At 45.4% G+C, this 17,719-nt stretch overlaps 1 protein-coding gene across 1 annotated transcript in view; it reads right to left on the reverse strand.

Annotated features, from left to right (window-relative positions):
* dlg3 (discs, large homolog 3) overlaps positions 1-17,719 on the reverse strand; it is a 70,805-nt gene that overhangs the window by 13,486 nt on the left and 39,600 nt on the right. The window contains exons 5-13 of the mRNA XM_080008292.1: positions 17,299-17,352; positions 16,852-16,902; positions 15,487-15,611; positions 14,758-14,927; positions 13,929-14,065; positions 12,847-12,991; positions 11,771-11,915; positions 4,032-4,188; positions 3,318-3,420 (exon numbers count right to left, since the gene is read on the reverse strand). Coding sequence (XP_079864418.1) covers positions 3,318-3,420; positions 4,032-4,188; positions 11,771-11,915; positions 12,847-12,991; positions 13,929-14,065; positions 14,758-14,927; positions 15,487-15,611; positions 16,852-16,902; positions 17,299-17,352 — 1,087 coding nt within the window. The remainder of the gene's footprint in view (positions 1-3,317; positions 3,421-4,031; positions 4,189-11,770; positions 11,916-12,846; positions 12,992-13,928; positions 14,066-14,757; positions 14,928-15,486; positions 15,612-16,851; positions 16,903-17,298; positions 17,353-17,719) is intronic.

The following is a 17,719-nucleotide window of genomic DNA, read 5'->3' on the forward strand; positions in this document are numbered from 1 at the left end:
CACTGGAACTCAGAAAAAAATAAATTAAAAATGTATTTAATTTAATCTTTTACAATTTCTTAAATCTACTAAAAAGTTCTTTGTGTGTTTATTTATAAGTTACATTTTCTCAAATAGAGAAACTATATTAAAAAAAAAAAACATTTTTCAAACTTGACTTGAAGATTTTGCACTACTTGACAAAATTTCGGTCAAATACCGGTAATCTGTGGGCTAGGACTCTCCATCAGTTGGGCTCTTATTTGATGCATGGGTAAATGGGGAGAGCATGCTACAACTTAAACGCTCCTACATTCCTCCCATAGTCCAAGCTGAGAACTTAAAACACATAATATCCCTTTCATTGTTATTATAGAGCATAGCTGCTGCACGCTCACACACAAAGACACCTGGAAACTAAAACTTAAAAGGTATTTCCATAAATCTGCCGTTAGTTAACTTAAATGTATTGTCAACAAACAATTGACAATGACAATGACTTTGTACCTGTTGGCGGAAAATCCACCGACAGGTACAATTCATGAAACTTGAAAGACATGGTATTCACGTCCATAAAGTCCAGGTGTGTCTTGCCAGACTGAAAGACCGCTGACGCACAACAGCTTTTGACAACATCTAACGGGCGCTACGTACGAATCGAAGCACTTGCAGGTAGTGTACCACATGCAAGTACGGTGCAGTGCGTGAGGATTCCCAGGGGATGAGCAGATCCAGAGTCGAAACTGGGGGGAGGTCACTGGTGAGGTCACTGGACAAACAGAAACTTCAACACCCCCCCCCCCCAAACTCTTGAAACCTATTGATTCAGGTTACATAATAATAATGATGATAATAATAAGTGACCGAAATGCCATCAATTTACTTTGACTCTGGTGAGCCGAAAACAAATTTCCACCACGGTGGACAATAAAGATCTATTATTATTATTTCTATAACACAGCTACTTCGGTGACCTAAGACAAAGTGTGTGTGTGTGTGTGTGTGCAGTCTAGAGATGATGACAACGCATTTCAATAAAGCGGAAAATAAATAAATAAAAAACCGAGTTGAAACCGGTTCGACGACGTTTCCACTCAACTTGGAAAAAAGGGGGACGGGACGGGGGCGAGGGCCGTGAAACCGTGTCACCGGGGGAAGCCGCTGAGCGAAGGCTAACGCGGTGCGGCTCAGCGGTCAAGGCGCTAAAGTGAAAGCACGTCCCGCAAAGGGCAAACAAACACACCCCGTACCTGCCACGGCACTGCGGCACCCGCCCCCTATCCCCCTTACGCCCCCCGCCCCCCGCTGGCGTGCCGGCGGCCGCGGTCTCACCTTAATTCGGAGCCCCTTCCGTGCTCTATGCTAGTGTCTTTCACGGGGCCCGCGGGGGGACTCGGCGCGGCTCGGGCTCTTGTGCTCAGGCCCCTCCCCCCATCCGCGCTGGAAAGTTGGGCTTCCCACCTTTCCCGTCGGCCCGCTTCAACTCCCCCAGCGCCGACGCTGTTCTACGGCTCCGCTCTCGACCAGCTTCCCCCTTCGTCCCCGCCGTTTAGGTACGCCGCGAGGAACTCGGCACGCTTTGCGGGGTCCGGGTCCGGGTCCTGGACCGGGCGACGGCGGCGGGGGGGGGGGGGGGGACGTAGGGGAACAACAGGCGCCCGCTTTGCCGCCTTGCGAGCAGCTCCAGCGCTAATAAAGGCGCCGCCCCTGAACCTGAATGTTATTTGGAGCGAACCAATCAGCGACGCCGTCCTGACAGCGGCGATGGGAGGTTCGACTCCGTTTCGAGATCCGGTTCTTCACCGCTGACTTGGCAAAGAAAAAAAAAAAAAAAAAAGAAAAAAAGACAAACAAAATACAAACAAAAACCAAAACACAACAACCCCAGAGCAAAAGTAAAAAACAAAACAAACCAAAAAAAAAAAAAAAAAAGATTTGTTCGCTTTCCCGACGCTTCGCTCGTGGTTCCTTCCCGTGAACGAGAGCCGGAGGAGTCGGTGGACACAGAGTGGTGAGCGGAGCGGTGCATGAATCATTTGATTCTGTGGAAATGATTTAATTGGGAGGGAGACATGAAAATGATGAAGGGTGAATCACAGAAATCTTCCACTTTTTAAAGCAGTGAGATTTCATATGAGGTGTGTATGTTTTGAGTTGTCAGTATGTCTGATTGTGTAAAACAGTGGTCCTAAATGTGGCCCTTTTAATCATAGTTTCACTGTTATCCCTGTAGCTGTAGTATAGAAAGGTGTAGAAATTTGGACCAAACCACATCTAACAACAATATAAATAAGATCGGGCTCCCAGAAACCAAATGCTGTCAAATGGGGTCTGTGGACATAATGCCTATCAAATTGAGTCTTTGATATTAAAAAGGCTGAGAATCACCGGTGTAAAACAATACCCCGACCAACACCACATCAAATTCCTACTACATGAACATGAACTGATGAACTGATTCCAAGCCTGGTAATCACTATACTCAGAAAAATATATCGATAGATTGCTGTTTTACAATATCTGATGCAGGTCATCAAACCGTAAATGATATTGGTTAATTGGTTAATGAAATTTGAACACCTATAACAAGGGAACTGAAATGACCTGGGGGCCCCTGGCCAGGTTGTATTGTCCGGGGGCGGTGGGGCACGTTGAACACCAAGGGAAAAATAAACTGTTGCTTAATAATTTTGTCTGTTATAAATAGACAATCATCCTTTTTTTTTTGTTATAGTCATTAAGTAAGATTGCTTAATAAAGCATTGTGCTAAAATGAATTTGCGGGCTAGATTTAACCATATATTATGAACATATAGTTTAATTTTCTCCCGGGCTGGTACTTAGAGACCCGTGACCTATACTGCTCATTTGAACACACACTAAATATTTAATTTGCATTAGTACTAGTAGTATTAGTACGAGCAGTATTAGTATTAATAGCAACAAACATTAGTTTAATGTTCGTTATGGCAGGGTTACACCAAAGGACTTTCAAATTACATCACACATTTAAAGACTATTTTTCCATCCCAGTAGTGCACACACTGTAGGATCCTGCAGGACAGTGCTCGCAAGACGTCACACATGTCGGGATTGTGGGACGCACATATCAGCGGCCGAGACGAAAAGACTTAAGAGACGATCAAATCAACCTGATGTTCTGATCGCAAGGGTTTCTCAATCATTTCGAATTAAACGACCGCCAGCGATGGGAGCGCAAGCCCTAACCACCACCGGAGACAGGAGATGGATACGATTCTCCCGAGATATCGAAAAGGAAAACCCTAGGCAAAGTCCTCGGGTGTACACATGGGTGTCGGCGTGGGAACGTCGCTGACCTTCAGGTCGGTACTGGGCAATGATGGTGACGGTTTGACCGGCTCTCTTCAGCGCGGCGGCGGCCTGCTCGTGCGTGGCGTTCCGCAAGTTCACCCCGTTCACCTGGGAGGAAGGAAGAAGGAATCCAAGAATCAAGAACCCGGTTGAGAGCTCAAAGCGGGGCTGTCTAATGATGGGGATGTTCCAAAAATATTTCTAAAATATGACTGCTATGGCCGCTACCACTCTCTGTCCTCTAAAAGTAAATTGTTCATTTCAATGGCTGAAAATAAGAGCGTGATAAAACATCTTGTGAGTTTGAAATTAAAGCTTGTACAAAGTTGCATTGACAAGATGCATGCAATAGAAATAACCATTCATTCCATTTCATTCCCTTGCATTATGGAGAAAGTTATACATTTCTTGACGCACGTTCTTGACGAGGTTCATAGACTGGACTTTTCTGTAGATGTAATAACCCAGTAGAACTGTTGTTTTTTTGTTAATGTATATGATTTGTTTACCCTGGAAATATGTACAGTGAATAATGGTAAACTGCCCTGCACCTCTGAGAAAGACCTCAAAGTGTGTCATGAAGTATATAGATCCAAACTTGAAATCATCCTTTTAAATCCATAAAAAAAAGTACCATAAAAAGTTACATTTAAACTCAACACCTTTTGGACGAGGGCATTTGATATGCGACTAAACAAGGTCACGTCTGACGCACTGACCGAGAGGATCCGGTCGCCCCGCCTCAGCTCGCCGCTCAGGTCGGCCGGCCCCCCTGCCAGGATGAAGGAGACAAAGATGCCCTCTCCATCCTCGCCGCCGACTATGTTGAAGCCCAGGCCCGTGGAGCCCTTGTGGAGCAGCACCTTCCTTGGCTCCCTGCCAAACAGAGCGACAACATCAGGGCGCGGGGCGGGACTGAGAGCACAGGACAGGCAGACAGACAGGCAGGGAGAGGACAAGAGAGAGATATAGCCGAGGAGAGAAAATGGAAGGAGCGAGATAGATAGAGGAGGACACAGAGGCAGTTTAGAAGACTACATCCTTTTTTTTTTTTTTTTTTTTTTTTTTTTAAACCCTTTTTATTATTTGATTTACTTTTGTATATGGCCCAGGCCTGGAGGGTATATTCCAGTTAAGCAGCCACACACAGTATAACTACAAGACATTTGAGGGCTGCGAATATATACAGTATGATTAAGTGGACATCTCAATAAATATTTAAAACAAATAAAGATTGTCCGTTGACTACTGGAATAAACATCTGACATTGCAACTGTTAATGCGGTTAAACAGTTAAGACTGAAAACACTGGGGAAAAAAAGGGTATGAACGGTTACCATAATGTAATATAATGTTACCACATTTTACGCATAAACATTTGTAAAACAACACAGCTACTGTAGTCAAATGAATCAGATTACCACCTATTTCCCACAGCAGTTTCTCTGTAAGCTGAACACAGCGATGCAAATGCACAAATAAGCACACACCGGAACAGCAACTCTCATATGCATACATCCTTATATTTATGCACACAGACACAATGCGCAGCCTCATGCTTGACGGACCAGCAAGGACTCTGTTTTAGCTTTAGCTGCTATGACTCATCCTCCAGCAGGCTATTCAGACTGCCTCGGTTTTAGGATGCTAGAGAGGCCAAACCACTGCTATCGGCCATCAAAAGCCTTCTGAGAACATGCTTCAGACAAACGCAAAAATGCGCGCGCGCACGCACACACACACACACACACACACACACACACACACACACACACACACACACACACACACACACACACACACACACACACACACACACACACACACACACACACACACACACGTCTCTCTTAACAGAACAGACCACTGCATGGTTCCCATTAGTGGTCTTCTCTTTCAGTACTCGGGAACAATTCCTACTCATTCCCTAATGGCTGTGCTTTAAGCTGCTGTTGAGACCATTTTCCTATCAGAGGCAGCCTAGGCAGCAAGTTAAAAGTTCAGCATCCTACTTACGACCACACTGGAAAAAAAACCCCTGATCACTGCCACTAAAATGGCTAAAGAGCCATGGAAAGTTCTAAATGGCTTGATACCATGAATAATGAGGCACTGCGGAAAAGTTTGATGGTGCCTTCATAAATATCTTTATGAAGAGTTGAACATGAAACAGCTGACAAAGCTAGGCCACAATTTTTTCCAAACAAAAAGCAGTTGGAAGGAGAAAATCTTTACAGGCCCCCCTGCACTACACTGAGTACTACATAAGCCTGAGCATAATCACAGGACAATTGTGACAAGGCTGGTTGAGGTCTAATACTTTCTGTCTGTCTGTCTGTCTGTTACAATGTCAGGTGTGTAGCTCCATTCTTACTCCATCGCCTCAGTTTCTTTTCCAACATTTTATTTCATTACGTTGAATAAATGTCAGCAATAACATTTTAAAATCAAAATAAATATTGCATAACAGCAATCATCTAAATATTTTTAAACTGCTCATTGTTTGTCATGCAAGCCAAATCTTAGGTATTTTACGCCCCAGCTTGGCGAGCCACACAGATCTCCATGGTTACCTCAGGTTCCTGTGTTTGCTTCTGAAAGAGCATTTCCTAACCGTGTGTTCAGGCAACGTCCTCACCAGCGACATGGAAGATGAGATGTTGACGGTGAACATGGCGGTGAAGGCACATCGCTGTGCTCCACACTCTTCCCCGCCGGCTCAGCTCTCTATCTGCGGGGGCCGACGCTGAGCCGAACTACATATTTAGAAGCTGTGGTGCCCTGGTGTTCTTTATCTCGGCATGGTGAGCTGCGATGCCAAACAGCTCCTCTTTGGGCTGTCACAAACACTCTCCCCTCATCATCACCAGCGAGGCAAAGGTTAACCCCTCGCTCGCCCCACGCGGATCATCCCCGCTCTCTTCCGCAAGGAGCTAACCCGCAATCTTTTATCCGAATTGGCTCCGTAACTCCGCGACGGGGTCTTCCCTCCGAAACGGCAGCGTGTGTCACATCCAAACCAACGGGCGTGGGATGTGTAAGTGTTGGAGGTCGTCCAAGTCCCAATTCCCGATTCCTGCAGGCTGTGTCTCGTCTCACGCTGTGACACCGCGTTCGGGTACCAACCCTCCGTACAGCACACCAGCATTCCTGTCGTCAGCCCGACTCTTTTGGGGACTCGGCAGATGGATTCCCAATAACTCCCCGCCAATTTGTCTTGTCTTGAGTATAAACAATGCAGGAAGCAAACAAACCCAATCTGACGTTCTGGCCTTTTATGTCACTTCCTTAGACCCTTTGACCTCTCCTCACACCGGACAGCCTGCTGCGCTTGTAAAATAATAAATGGACCAACAGTGAAATATTTGGACCTCGGACGGCTACGTCTGTTTTCTGTCTTATTGTTCTTAGCGCTCGCTTTTGTGGGAGTTGCACACTGATCTTTGTCTTGGTGGGCGCAGCGTTTGTCCATGTGCGCACAAGCAGACACGTGCATATGTGCGAGGTAGCTGTCAAAACAGTTCCGTGAAAAAAAAAAAAAAGGGGAGTGAATTCCAATGGTTTTGAGCACAGGGGTCAAGTACTCCCTTCCCATCACGGGACCCCCCCCCCAACTGTAAACAGTTGTAGAGCCGTAAAAGCCCTCCTCTCTGCCCGGCCCCGCTCCTGTGACTCCCTCCCTCTCAAACTCAACCCTCCCTCCACCTGTCCTCCCCTTCCGCCTCAACATTTTGGCTGGGGCGGCGGAAGCTCAGTCCTAATGCTGTGAATGGAGATGTGGGATGTGGGCTTCAGCGGGTCGTGCTGCCCTGGGCTCAGCTCTGTAATTGGCTCTGCTTGACTGATTAATGGTGGACACTGCAGATGGACGCCATTTTCCACAAAACAGAAAAACAGCCTCTCGCGGTGCCCTCTCTCTCCCGTTCTCTGGCAGGATCGCACGAAGAAAATAAATGCTCCTTTCAATCTCTGCCTCTTTCTAATACTTGTTTTTATGCTTGAATTACACACCTGGATTTTCACACACCGGCTCTTCTTCACATTCTCCCAACCTGCTATTTGATTCTAAATTGATACGGGAGAAACTGTACTCACAGCTTGGGTGATAGACGGGTTAAGATATTTCAAGCCTCTCGTTGAAGCTAAGAATAAAGGAGGCGTGATGAATGATTAACAGTTTAGACTTGAGCCGTCATCTGAATATGCCCTGATTGCCTTCATTCTAATCTCCGCTCGGTATCACGGGTACTTCAGAAAGATCTAACCAGTAGTCAAAGTGTTCCCGGAGTCCAAACCATTGATCAATGAATTCTTTCAATGACCAGGTCAAAGGTTTAGGGTGTTGGCTAGGAACACATGAAGTTACTGATTAGCTCGCTTGCTTCTGCAGTCTTCACGACGGCTCTATTTTAAACGACTGCTCTCCAAACAACCGTGCCTGTATGGTGGCATTGTTTTCTGACGTCTCTAACCAGCATGGTCCAGACAGAGCTCCCAGGAAGGAGGCATTTGTTTAGCTCTCGTACAATCAGAGCCTCAGCGTATGTATGTGTGCATGTTCAAACACAACAGGCCCCCTCCGCAAAAGCGCGTGCACGACGGGAAACAAGCAGGAAGGGAAACGAGCACGGAGGCCGTCCCAATGAATAGCTTCTACCTAAAAATGCCGTATTCTTCATGCGAAATCAATTACAGCAGTGCCAAACCTCACATGAACAACAAATGTACCAGTACATTAGTTGACCACTGCTACAAGACCTTGGCTACTGATTATCACCACATTATCAAAGGTTGTTTCCATATTGATTGATGATGATACATAAAGGACCTATGAGCAGGGTGTCACACACAAGAGCAATGGCATATTTTCTTTAATTGGAAGCACTTGGCTAATTGTGCCTTGGGGAGAGAGCGCACATCTTCAAGGACCATGAAGATATGTTCCCTTGGAGCGATGAAGCGCTCATGATGTTCTGCACATGACCCTTAAAAGGAAATTTCCAGCGGGCCCGGTTCTAGACTGCTTTTAACCTAATATAATTTTACCATTATTAGGAGGCAACTCAAGTGATTGGCAGCAGAACAGGCCCACACATCCAATTTAGAAACAATTGGCATTCATCATTTGGTACACCTGGGATAGGCACAACATCAAGAGACTCCAGAGGTTGAACCATGAATTGGTTCTAAATGGGGTCATTTGGGACTCTTTGGACTCTTTTTTTGTATAACAAAAAGTAAGAATAATTCAAGAAAAGTTTTGTGAATGAATTCTTCCCGAGAAACAGTCCACAGCCCACAGAACGCTCAATAAAAACAGATGAACTGGTAGGCGCAGTCACAACATTTCTTCACTTAGAATGTCCAGAAACGATGTAGTATCAGATGGAGAAACGAAGGGTGGTGGGGTCGGGGGAAGTGTCTGAGATGACACCAGTGAGGGGGATGCACAGATGGGCAGAAGGCCGATACATGCTATGACTCATCTTCACAAGCAGCCTGCTCCACTTCTTCTGAAGCCAGTGCTTACTATAGAATCCATCTAAAATAAACTCTCCCAGAGCGGCCTGGAGAGGATGCTACCGGGGCTGGAGGGAGGCAGCTCCTATTTCCTGACTGTCAGTCTGATGGAGCCGGACGCTCATTCGCCGTGACTGGGATCAAGTCTGCTATCAGCTGTGATGTCATTGGAAACATCGCCACACTCTTTGAATTCTGAAGGAGACATGACACACAAACCCACTAGGGGCAAACAGGTGCATGCATGGCTTGAGTATGTAGGCCATTCTTATTCATGCTGCTGATGTATGGGTTTTCTGGTATAGGCAATACTGTATACTCGTGTGTGTATTTGTGTAATTATTGTGCATTGCACTGTTTTATGTACGAGTGTGCATTCATATTTGTGTGTGTATGTGTTTGTATCGTGACTATGTGTTCTTTGTGCATATGTGTCAGCACATTATGAGCGAATGCCTCACTATATCAGTGTGTGTGATTGGTACTGGCAGCATGGGCTGCCTGTCTGATGAGGGGGGTAGGACCTGAGTGCATGGCCTGGTTTTCCCGGCGTGCAGATGAATCATGACAGCTGCAGGAATGTCCAGAGCTCATTGTCTGCTGGCTGTTGCCGAATCACTTTTCCCAATACATTTATGGTCAGAGCGAGGGCTGCTGTTTATATTTACATAAGGCGAGCAGCAGGAAGATCTTCCCCTGTGCAGTGTGTGCATGCAGGGTGGCCTCAGTCAGTTGTCCCTTCCTTCTGCATACTGCCCTTTTATTAAGCCACAACAGCCTCCCCTTGTTTTTGGCCACACAACACAAAAGTTCACCAACCACACCTTGTCATGTGAAAACACAGGCACACGGACCAACACAGAGACAAATACACGGGCACAAACACACACATATGAACAGACAGACAGGTAAGCACATTTTGACACTGATGCATGAACAAAAAAATACACCTGGGAAAAAAAAAAAACCTCTCCCCCAAGTCAGCCACATACACCTTACGTAAACATACACCCACTTAAACACACAGTACACAGCAGGCGCACGCACAAAACCATAAAGACGTTCATCCATTTAAAATCTGATGGATGACAGCTGTGTGGTGGACACTACGTCAATGTACGTTATCTAAAAGTGACACCTAAAACTAACAGACAGGATAGAAAGCCAGCACTCACACTGAGTGAATATTACAAGCAAAATACTAAGAACAGATTCATGAATATTGAGAGTTTTTAGCAATCCAAAGAAGAGATCTGAACACAGGCTAGGTTTTCGGGAGGACTCCTGACAGGCGGGAATGGGACGTTTGCATAAACATAATGCTTCTTTGGCTCTTTTGGCTTCTTGCTCCTGCGGAGATGCATTTATACGGGGAAGGTATTGATTTAATCTCAAATTGCTTGCAACAGCGCTCTTCAATATTTGTTTGGATTCAAATAATTGATAATTTTGTCAAAACATATATAAAAAATTTGGATAAATAAATTAGAGACAAAAAAGAAGAAAAAAAAAAATGCTCAAGCACCCCACTCAAGCAGCTATGGTGTTGATGGTTGTGAGGGCATTTTATGTTTTATTTAATATTATAAAGATATAGATATAAAACAATTAAATGCATTTGTTACAAGAAAACCAAAAACAAAACAAAACAAAATGCACGTGAGGACCCAGAGATTGCACTGTGAGCATGGTGATTCGTGCACGGGCGGACTAGGGACAGTTAAACATAGCGCGCCACCTCCACATACACACACCCACGCAGCATTTTTCACTTCTGTCTAGTGCCATCTCTCTCTACTCCATCCGTCTCTTCCGGTGTCACAAATAATCCATGCGATGGTCTGGCGCGTGGGGCCAGTGGCGAGGAAAGTGTCACCTGCCCCTCCCATGCACGGCTTCGGCCGTCTGATGGCTGGTCCAGATGTCAGGCGGTGTGAGCGGGCTGAAGGTGGGGCAGCATGGGGCTGTCAAGAGGGGTGTGAGCTAAGCAAGGTGCAATACACTGGATTAATACCTGCCAGAGAAGGGGGGTGGAAGTTGGCACAGGGAAGCAGGGGAAAGACAGAAGCTTGTGTCCTGGCGAGCCCCACTGTAAAGGGCCTGGGGCACCTTGTTGTCCCCAGGTTTGTGGATGACACTGTAAATAGGTTCAGCCCTGCCAATGGTACAGAGAGGACAGTGGAGGGGACAAGAGGAGCACACGTAAAAGACGCACATACCACATAAAGATGGGACAAATGCACATACAAGGCACGTGGACGGCTTGAAGGATGCACGGCTAAACAACAAATACTAGACGTCAGCAAGCTTCCAATGCACATCCACTGCAATCACACACACACACACGCACACGCACGCACGCACGCACAGACACACACAGACACGCTCGCCGCCTGGAGCTGTGGGTTAAGATGACTCAAGGCCTCTTGAAGGTTTAAATCAAGTCTCTATGTACGCTACTCCTGATCCAGTGCTTAGATCGGTGGGCAGAGTTTAAACAACAGGCGGAAGGAGGATGCGAGGTGACAGACTGCTCTTAAAGGTTTGATCAACATACAGCCAAAGTGTACTTTCCAAAATACAGCACAGCACAGTATTCTCTAGTGGGGTCAAGCTGAGCTCAATACAGCGACACCAGCACCCACGATGCTTCCTGTTCGTCCACTGTTGGCTAGTTCACAAGGCTACTTTGGATCCATATTTCACATAACACATATTTCCCAAACACATATTTCCCATTTCCCTCAACAAAACAAAGCCGCAGATCAGCATTGACAAAGCAGCGGGCAATATAGTGGCTCCTTGTACTCCTAAGAAAAACCCAATTACACATTGCTTGCTTTAATACATACTGCTTTAAGAAAAAGTTATTTCCATCCCACCTGTGCAAATACGCAAGAAGGGATGAAAGACAATTGTAAACCAGCCACTGACTGACCTTGTGAAGTCCTCCTCTCCCAGCATGTGGCGGGGAACGGGAGAGTAGCGGGATGGGGTGACCTGCGGGGGCTGGTACACTGGCTTGGGCTCCATGGCACCCATGTAGTTGTGGCTGACATGGTTGTCGACCATGGTGGGGAAGGCTGGGGGGAGGGCCAGGCCAGTAGGGGGAAAGGAGAGATGATTACAACACAAACACTGCAAAAGTATTGTAAACAGTGTTGCTAAGAGGGCTATTAATCAATTATAAAATCAGAGCAATTTAACATTAATTTTGCAAAACATTATGCTCAGATTTGATCAAGACACATACTGTAACTTGCATTTACATAAAAAGGAGTTTCACAACGGTATAAACATTCTTTTGAGGATGCTGAAAATAGCAAACGTTTTAAAGCTAGATCATCTGACTATGGGTCAGTAAGGCTTAAATCAGCACAAAGCGCCTGCTTTAAAGCCGGGCAAGAGCAGATATTTCGAAGCTACAGAAGCCTGCGCGAGCCGCCTCTTACATGAAGTCACGTTTCTGGTGGATTTCTGTTTGAGGCAGGAGCTCCAGGACGTGGGCTCTTGTGAGCAGGTGGGATGTGAGAAACCATCTACACTCAGTGGGAGGTAGAGATCTGGGCTTGTTGTTGCTGTGGGCAGCAGGGTGTGTGTGTGTGTGTGTGTGTGTGTGTGTGTGTGTGCGTGTGTGTGTGTGTGTGTGTGTGTGTGCGTGTGCACGCGCACGCACGAATGTTGTTGGTAGTGTATGTGTGCCTCCATGTGTATGTGTGCCTGAGTATGCCTTGTGTATGCGTATGTACTGTACGTGTACTTACTATGTAGGAGTGTGGCCATGGCAATTTCAAACAGAGGAAACTGATAGAGCACTAATGGTTGTACAGAGATTCTGAAAGATATGATTCTAAGAAACGTTTAAGAATCTAAAAAGAATTAAAAGAGAATTTCCCGTTAGTCAGTTAGAGACGGTACCTGGAGATGTTGCCGATTTTGAACCAGCAGCTCTGGCTGCTACGACTGTGAGTGCCTCGGGTTTAAGACACCATAAAAGAAGAGGCAAATACGTACTGCTGGAGTAGTCTGGAGGGGCGTACATGTCGTTGAGGTGCACAGGTCCTGGCTTTGCCACCTTGAGGTACACCATGTCCGATGTGTTTTTCAGCGCAGCCACGGCCTCCTCGTGACGCACGTCCTGGAGGATGATGTTGTTCACCTGAGCATGGGGGGAGGGAAAATGTCATGGGATTCAACTCTTCTCTTGAACCACACTGTGCATTCCACAAGCAGACACCTAAATTAATATAGAACCTGTGAATACATTTATTTTTTTACCCTGAATTTTCCAAGAAAAGTTGGGATTCGTAGAGTGCAAATTGATGCAAACGACAGCCAGACCACATACCGTAGTGGGCGACTGGTGAAAAGGCTTCGCTGATAAATCGCTGAAGTCATTGGCAGCTTCTCCACAGAGGTAGCCGCGCTAAATGACTTTTCTCTGATTTATTGCGGCCTTAAACACATCAAATATTTTTAACAGCATAGACACTTTTTATCCTCCGCGCTGTGGCTCAACAGTGCTTAGGGGAGACACTCTGGAGTATAAAGCTGCACTATGGCAGCATATCAATCATACATGGAGGCGTAAATGTTGATGTGTTTTGCCTGGCTAAATCTAAAACGACAGGATAAGACAAACATCCACACATTGCACTTGAGGGGCACAGCAATCGGAAAGCATAGGCCTGTGTATTTCAGGTATGGAGACCAGTTCCTGCACTCCCAATTCGTGCAGACAGGTCTATGTTAACTGATTTAATTTACGTGGTACTATTGATTAGGGGCAGAATGATTAGTTGAACAACTGATCAATCAATCAACAGCAATTGAAACATATTAAATTTTAGCAATTCAATTATCAGTTAAGTGATGTATCACTTAGTGAACTTGATCAAAATGTAATACCCGCCTCGTTCCACAATATAAAAGGAAAAGTTGCGATTTCAGGATGCCTGTCTGGGTCCAAATAACTTTTGCCAATAAAGACAGAGCTCTTAACATCTTGTGACTTTTTGACATTAACTATTTGACATGTTGTACATATAATATTGGATATTAAATATATTGTGTCACAGAGAGGTATGTTCTCTTACAGCGAGCAGGCGGTCTCCGGTCTGCAAGCGTCCATCTTTCTGGGCGGCTCCTCCTTCGATGATCTTGGTGATGTAGATGCTATTGTCTCCAGGGATGTGCTGATTGCCGATACCTCCAGCGATGCTGAATCCAAGCCCTGGCAAAAGACAATAGACACAAAAAGACAGTAGCTGATTGTTTACATGCCATATCAGTTTCAGCTCCTTGTTGCCAGGATTTATATACAGTAGATCCAGTTAACAGTGTATTTGTCTTATATTAGTTGTCATAGTCAATAATTAACAATAATTAACACATCAGTCCAAAGGGAAAATATTAGTGAATAATTATCATAAACAATTACTGAAGTACTATTGACTCAATAAAAATACATTGTACATTGCCAACAAACTATAGATGATGATAGATATATAGATATAAAAGTTTTGCATAATTGCATTTATATGCAGGTAAGACAACAATGTGGGATATATTTGCTTTACAAATGTTTCATTCACTTTGGTCTGTGCAGTGTGGAATAATGTATCACCATGAAAATCCCAGGGAATTTCAGACAATACAGATGAACATGATTGGCAAAATATCTGCTTATGAATTCAAAACCCTGTGTTAGGACTCTATCACTGCATTTATTACACTGACTAAATATTTCCAACCACACATAATAGGAAATTAAAGGACATATATATATATATATATATACACATATATTCATTACCATTAATGTAGACTACAAAAAGTCTGGACACATTTTCATGATAATAAGACCCCACCGCAAAATAAGCTGAATACATTCTTGCAGTGAGGAGTGTGATTCTTGTGCCTGACCTTTGGGCCCTTTGAGTAGATTGACCTCCAAGATGGTCTCGGGTGGCGCCTGCCTCCGCCGCACCAGCAACCTCACCACGGGCCCGGCCTCCTTCAGGGCCTCCACCGCCCGGCTGTGGACCACCTCGGACACATCCACCTCGTTGACACGCAGCACACAGTCATTCACCCTGTGGAGGCACAACGTTTTTTTCTTTTTCGTTTTTTTTTATTTTTATTATACACCGCCCCTTTTTGCTCAACAGGATGGCAATGACGAGCTAAATCACCGTACAGAGGCAAGCCGCCTCACATTTAAATACAGGCATGACCGCAGAGGGCCGCATGCATGTGCATACAGGTACAGACATAAACTAACACACACAGTAAGAAAGCCAAGAATCTGTTTATTCAACCAAGTCCATTTTCATGTACCAAGAATTGCCCAAGCACATGCAAAAAAAACAGCCTACTCAATATCATTATTTTCTTGCATGTTCTAGGCTTTGGATTCCCAGTGAATCATAATTTTGAGGAAACACACATAGAGCCCAGAGCCACAGGGCCGCACATGGATGTGACTACCACAGAGAGGAAGGGTGTGACTGGACTCAAAGAGCAGGAGGGAGGGAAGAGAAGAGGGTAGATCAGAACAGAACAGGGAAGAGGCTTCGAATGGATGAGCAAGGTAGAAAGGAGAGGTTGCAGGGCTGGAAGGTATAAAGAAAGGAGACGAGAGGGGGGGCTTACCCGAGCCTTCCGTCCATAGCAGCCGCTCCTCCTGGGATGATCTTGGTGATGAAGATCCCAGGGTCGTCCGGGATGTGGGGATTGTCCATCCCCCCGGCGATGCTGAAGCCTAGGCCAGAGTTCCCCTGCACGTAGGGTTATGTTTGATTAGCATTGGCAAATTGTGTGGAGAACATAAACTTCCACACAAAAGCAATCGCACAAAAAAGCCACTTGCAAGTAAGTGATGGATTCAGAGCCAACTCAAGGTCAGTGGGATGAAGCACTTAAGTGTATTGGTGGCTCGAAAGAAAACATAATCAGTGTGGGTCGCTCGTGGGACTTCTCAAGGCACTTTTGGTGTCCACACATGTGTGTTTCCACATGTGACAAATGATAATGGTGTGCATGCTGTATGCATTACATTAGAGGACAAATGTCATGTATATTGCATCCCACAGGGCATCAGTGGAAGAATTGCATTATTGTTTCCTGAGCTTCTCCCTCTTTGCAGCGCGGAGATGTTTTCGACCCCTACGTCCTCCCTCGTGTTGCATAGGTCCGATTTACATCAAATGGGTTTAGGGCCTGTGCTGCAGTTGACAGCGATGGCCACAGAAACAGGAAGCAAACAAGACAGCTGAGAAAAGACTTCACTTTATTATTTTCTATAATTAATGAGCGTCGGTCAAAACAAATTAGGACAGAGGGAGGCTGAGGTCTCTTAGTGTGTCGTCCCGGATCCAAAAGGAGTACACTGGGTCTGACCACCAAATGGTACACACCCACAGACCTTTCAAAGTGTGATTTTTACATGGTTGATTCAGGCTTTCTGCATACAGAAATGCCAAGGAAGGAGGAGTCAAAGATGCAGAAAGATGGTCCGCATCTATCAGGGGTATCGAATTGCATCTATATGTGGGTGGAATAACAAGAGAGGGAACATATAGTGCCTTCCCGTTATCTGACCCGAGCACTGACAAGTGCAGCGGTGTCTCCTCCACATCGGAACAGGAGAGCACTTTTCATGGCGCCTGCTAATGACATGTGCAACAGGATTATGTAAAAGCTATGCTTCACTGGTTAGATGCTCATTACCCACACATGAAATACTGCACAAAGATGTACTTACTTAAGTGATGTGATAGCCACAACTTCTTTAACATACACTGCGGTATGCAAATATGTCACATAACATTGCAGATATTAAGCATTTGCCTGGATTTTATGAGCTACAGGGCCCAGTCTGTCTGGGTGGGAGATGGAGCTGCTTACTGCCACCTAGTGGCCAGAAACCCATCCACCCATCCATTTTTTATATATATATATATAAAAAAAATGTAAGTACAAAGGAAGATGGGAAAACGGAGCCATTTCGAAACTCACTCTCTCCAAAATGATCTCTTCATATTTGTACATCCCATCACTGCCGTTGACCTGTTGAAACAATGTTAGAAATGACACTGTCAATGTCGGTTACATTAATAACTCATGTGTAAAAATATATATTTTTTATAATAGTGTCTACTTTCTCAGTAATAATAGTAATGTGTAAATAATGCTATGTCGCCAAATACAAAAATGGGGGTTAAGTCAAGGTACTACGTCAGCTCTTTCTTACGGAAAATGTGCATGCGCTCTGAGTAAATGCATAACTGCACCACATTCCTTATCCACAGTCAGGGTCAACAGGATAATGGATGCTATTCCACATGGCGAACAGCATGCTACTACCATCAGGTTCATCCATCCACAAAGAGAGAGAGAAAGAGAGCGAGAGAGAGAGAGAGAGAAAGAGAGATAGAAGCCTTGTGGAAGAGAACAGATACTTACATAAGGGCCCGCATCTAGTGAGTCTGCGTTGACGATGATGGGGGGAGGGTTGGCCTGTGAAGATGAAGAGATACACATTACCTCAGTGCGCGAGGCTGGCAAAACTCACAAACATACACGGCACACACAGCGGCGGGCGGGCGGGAGGCATTGAATGGACGCCATGGGAACAGTCAGCACGTCTCCTCAGGGCCAGGACGGAGGGAGGATCATCGCGAGGTGCGATGATTGAGAATGAGGGCTGGGGCAGAGAGACTGCTGCTTATTACCGCTGAAGCCAGACATCCTGCGCCGCTCTATTAAAACAAATGGTGTGCGCATCTACTGTAGAGACAATACATCCATTCAATACAGCCCCCACTCGTTCACTTTCTTTTTTCCCTTTTTCCTCTTAGTTTTTTTTACACCAATCCCCCTCTTT

Source organism: Zeus faber (assembly GCF_960531495.2).
Source record: "Zeus faber genome assembly, chromosome: 10".
Taxonomy (NCBI): domain Eukaryota; kingdom Metazoa; phylum Chordata; class Actinopteri; order Zeiformes; family Zeidae; genus Zeus; species Zeus faber.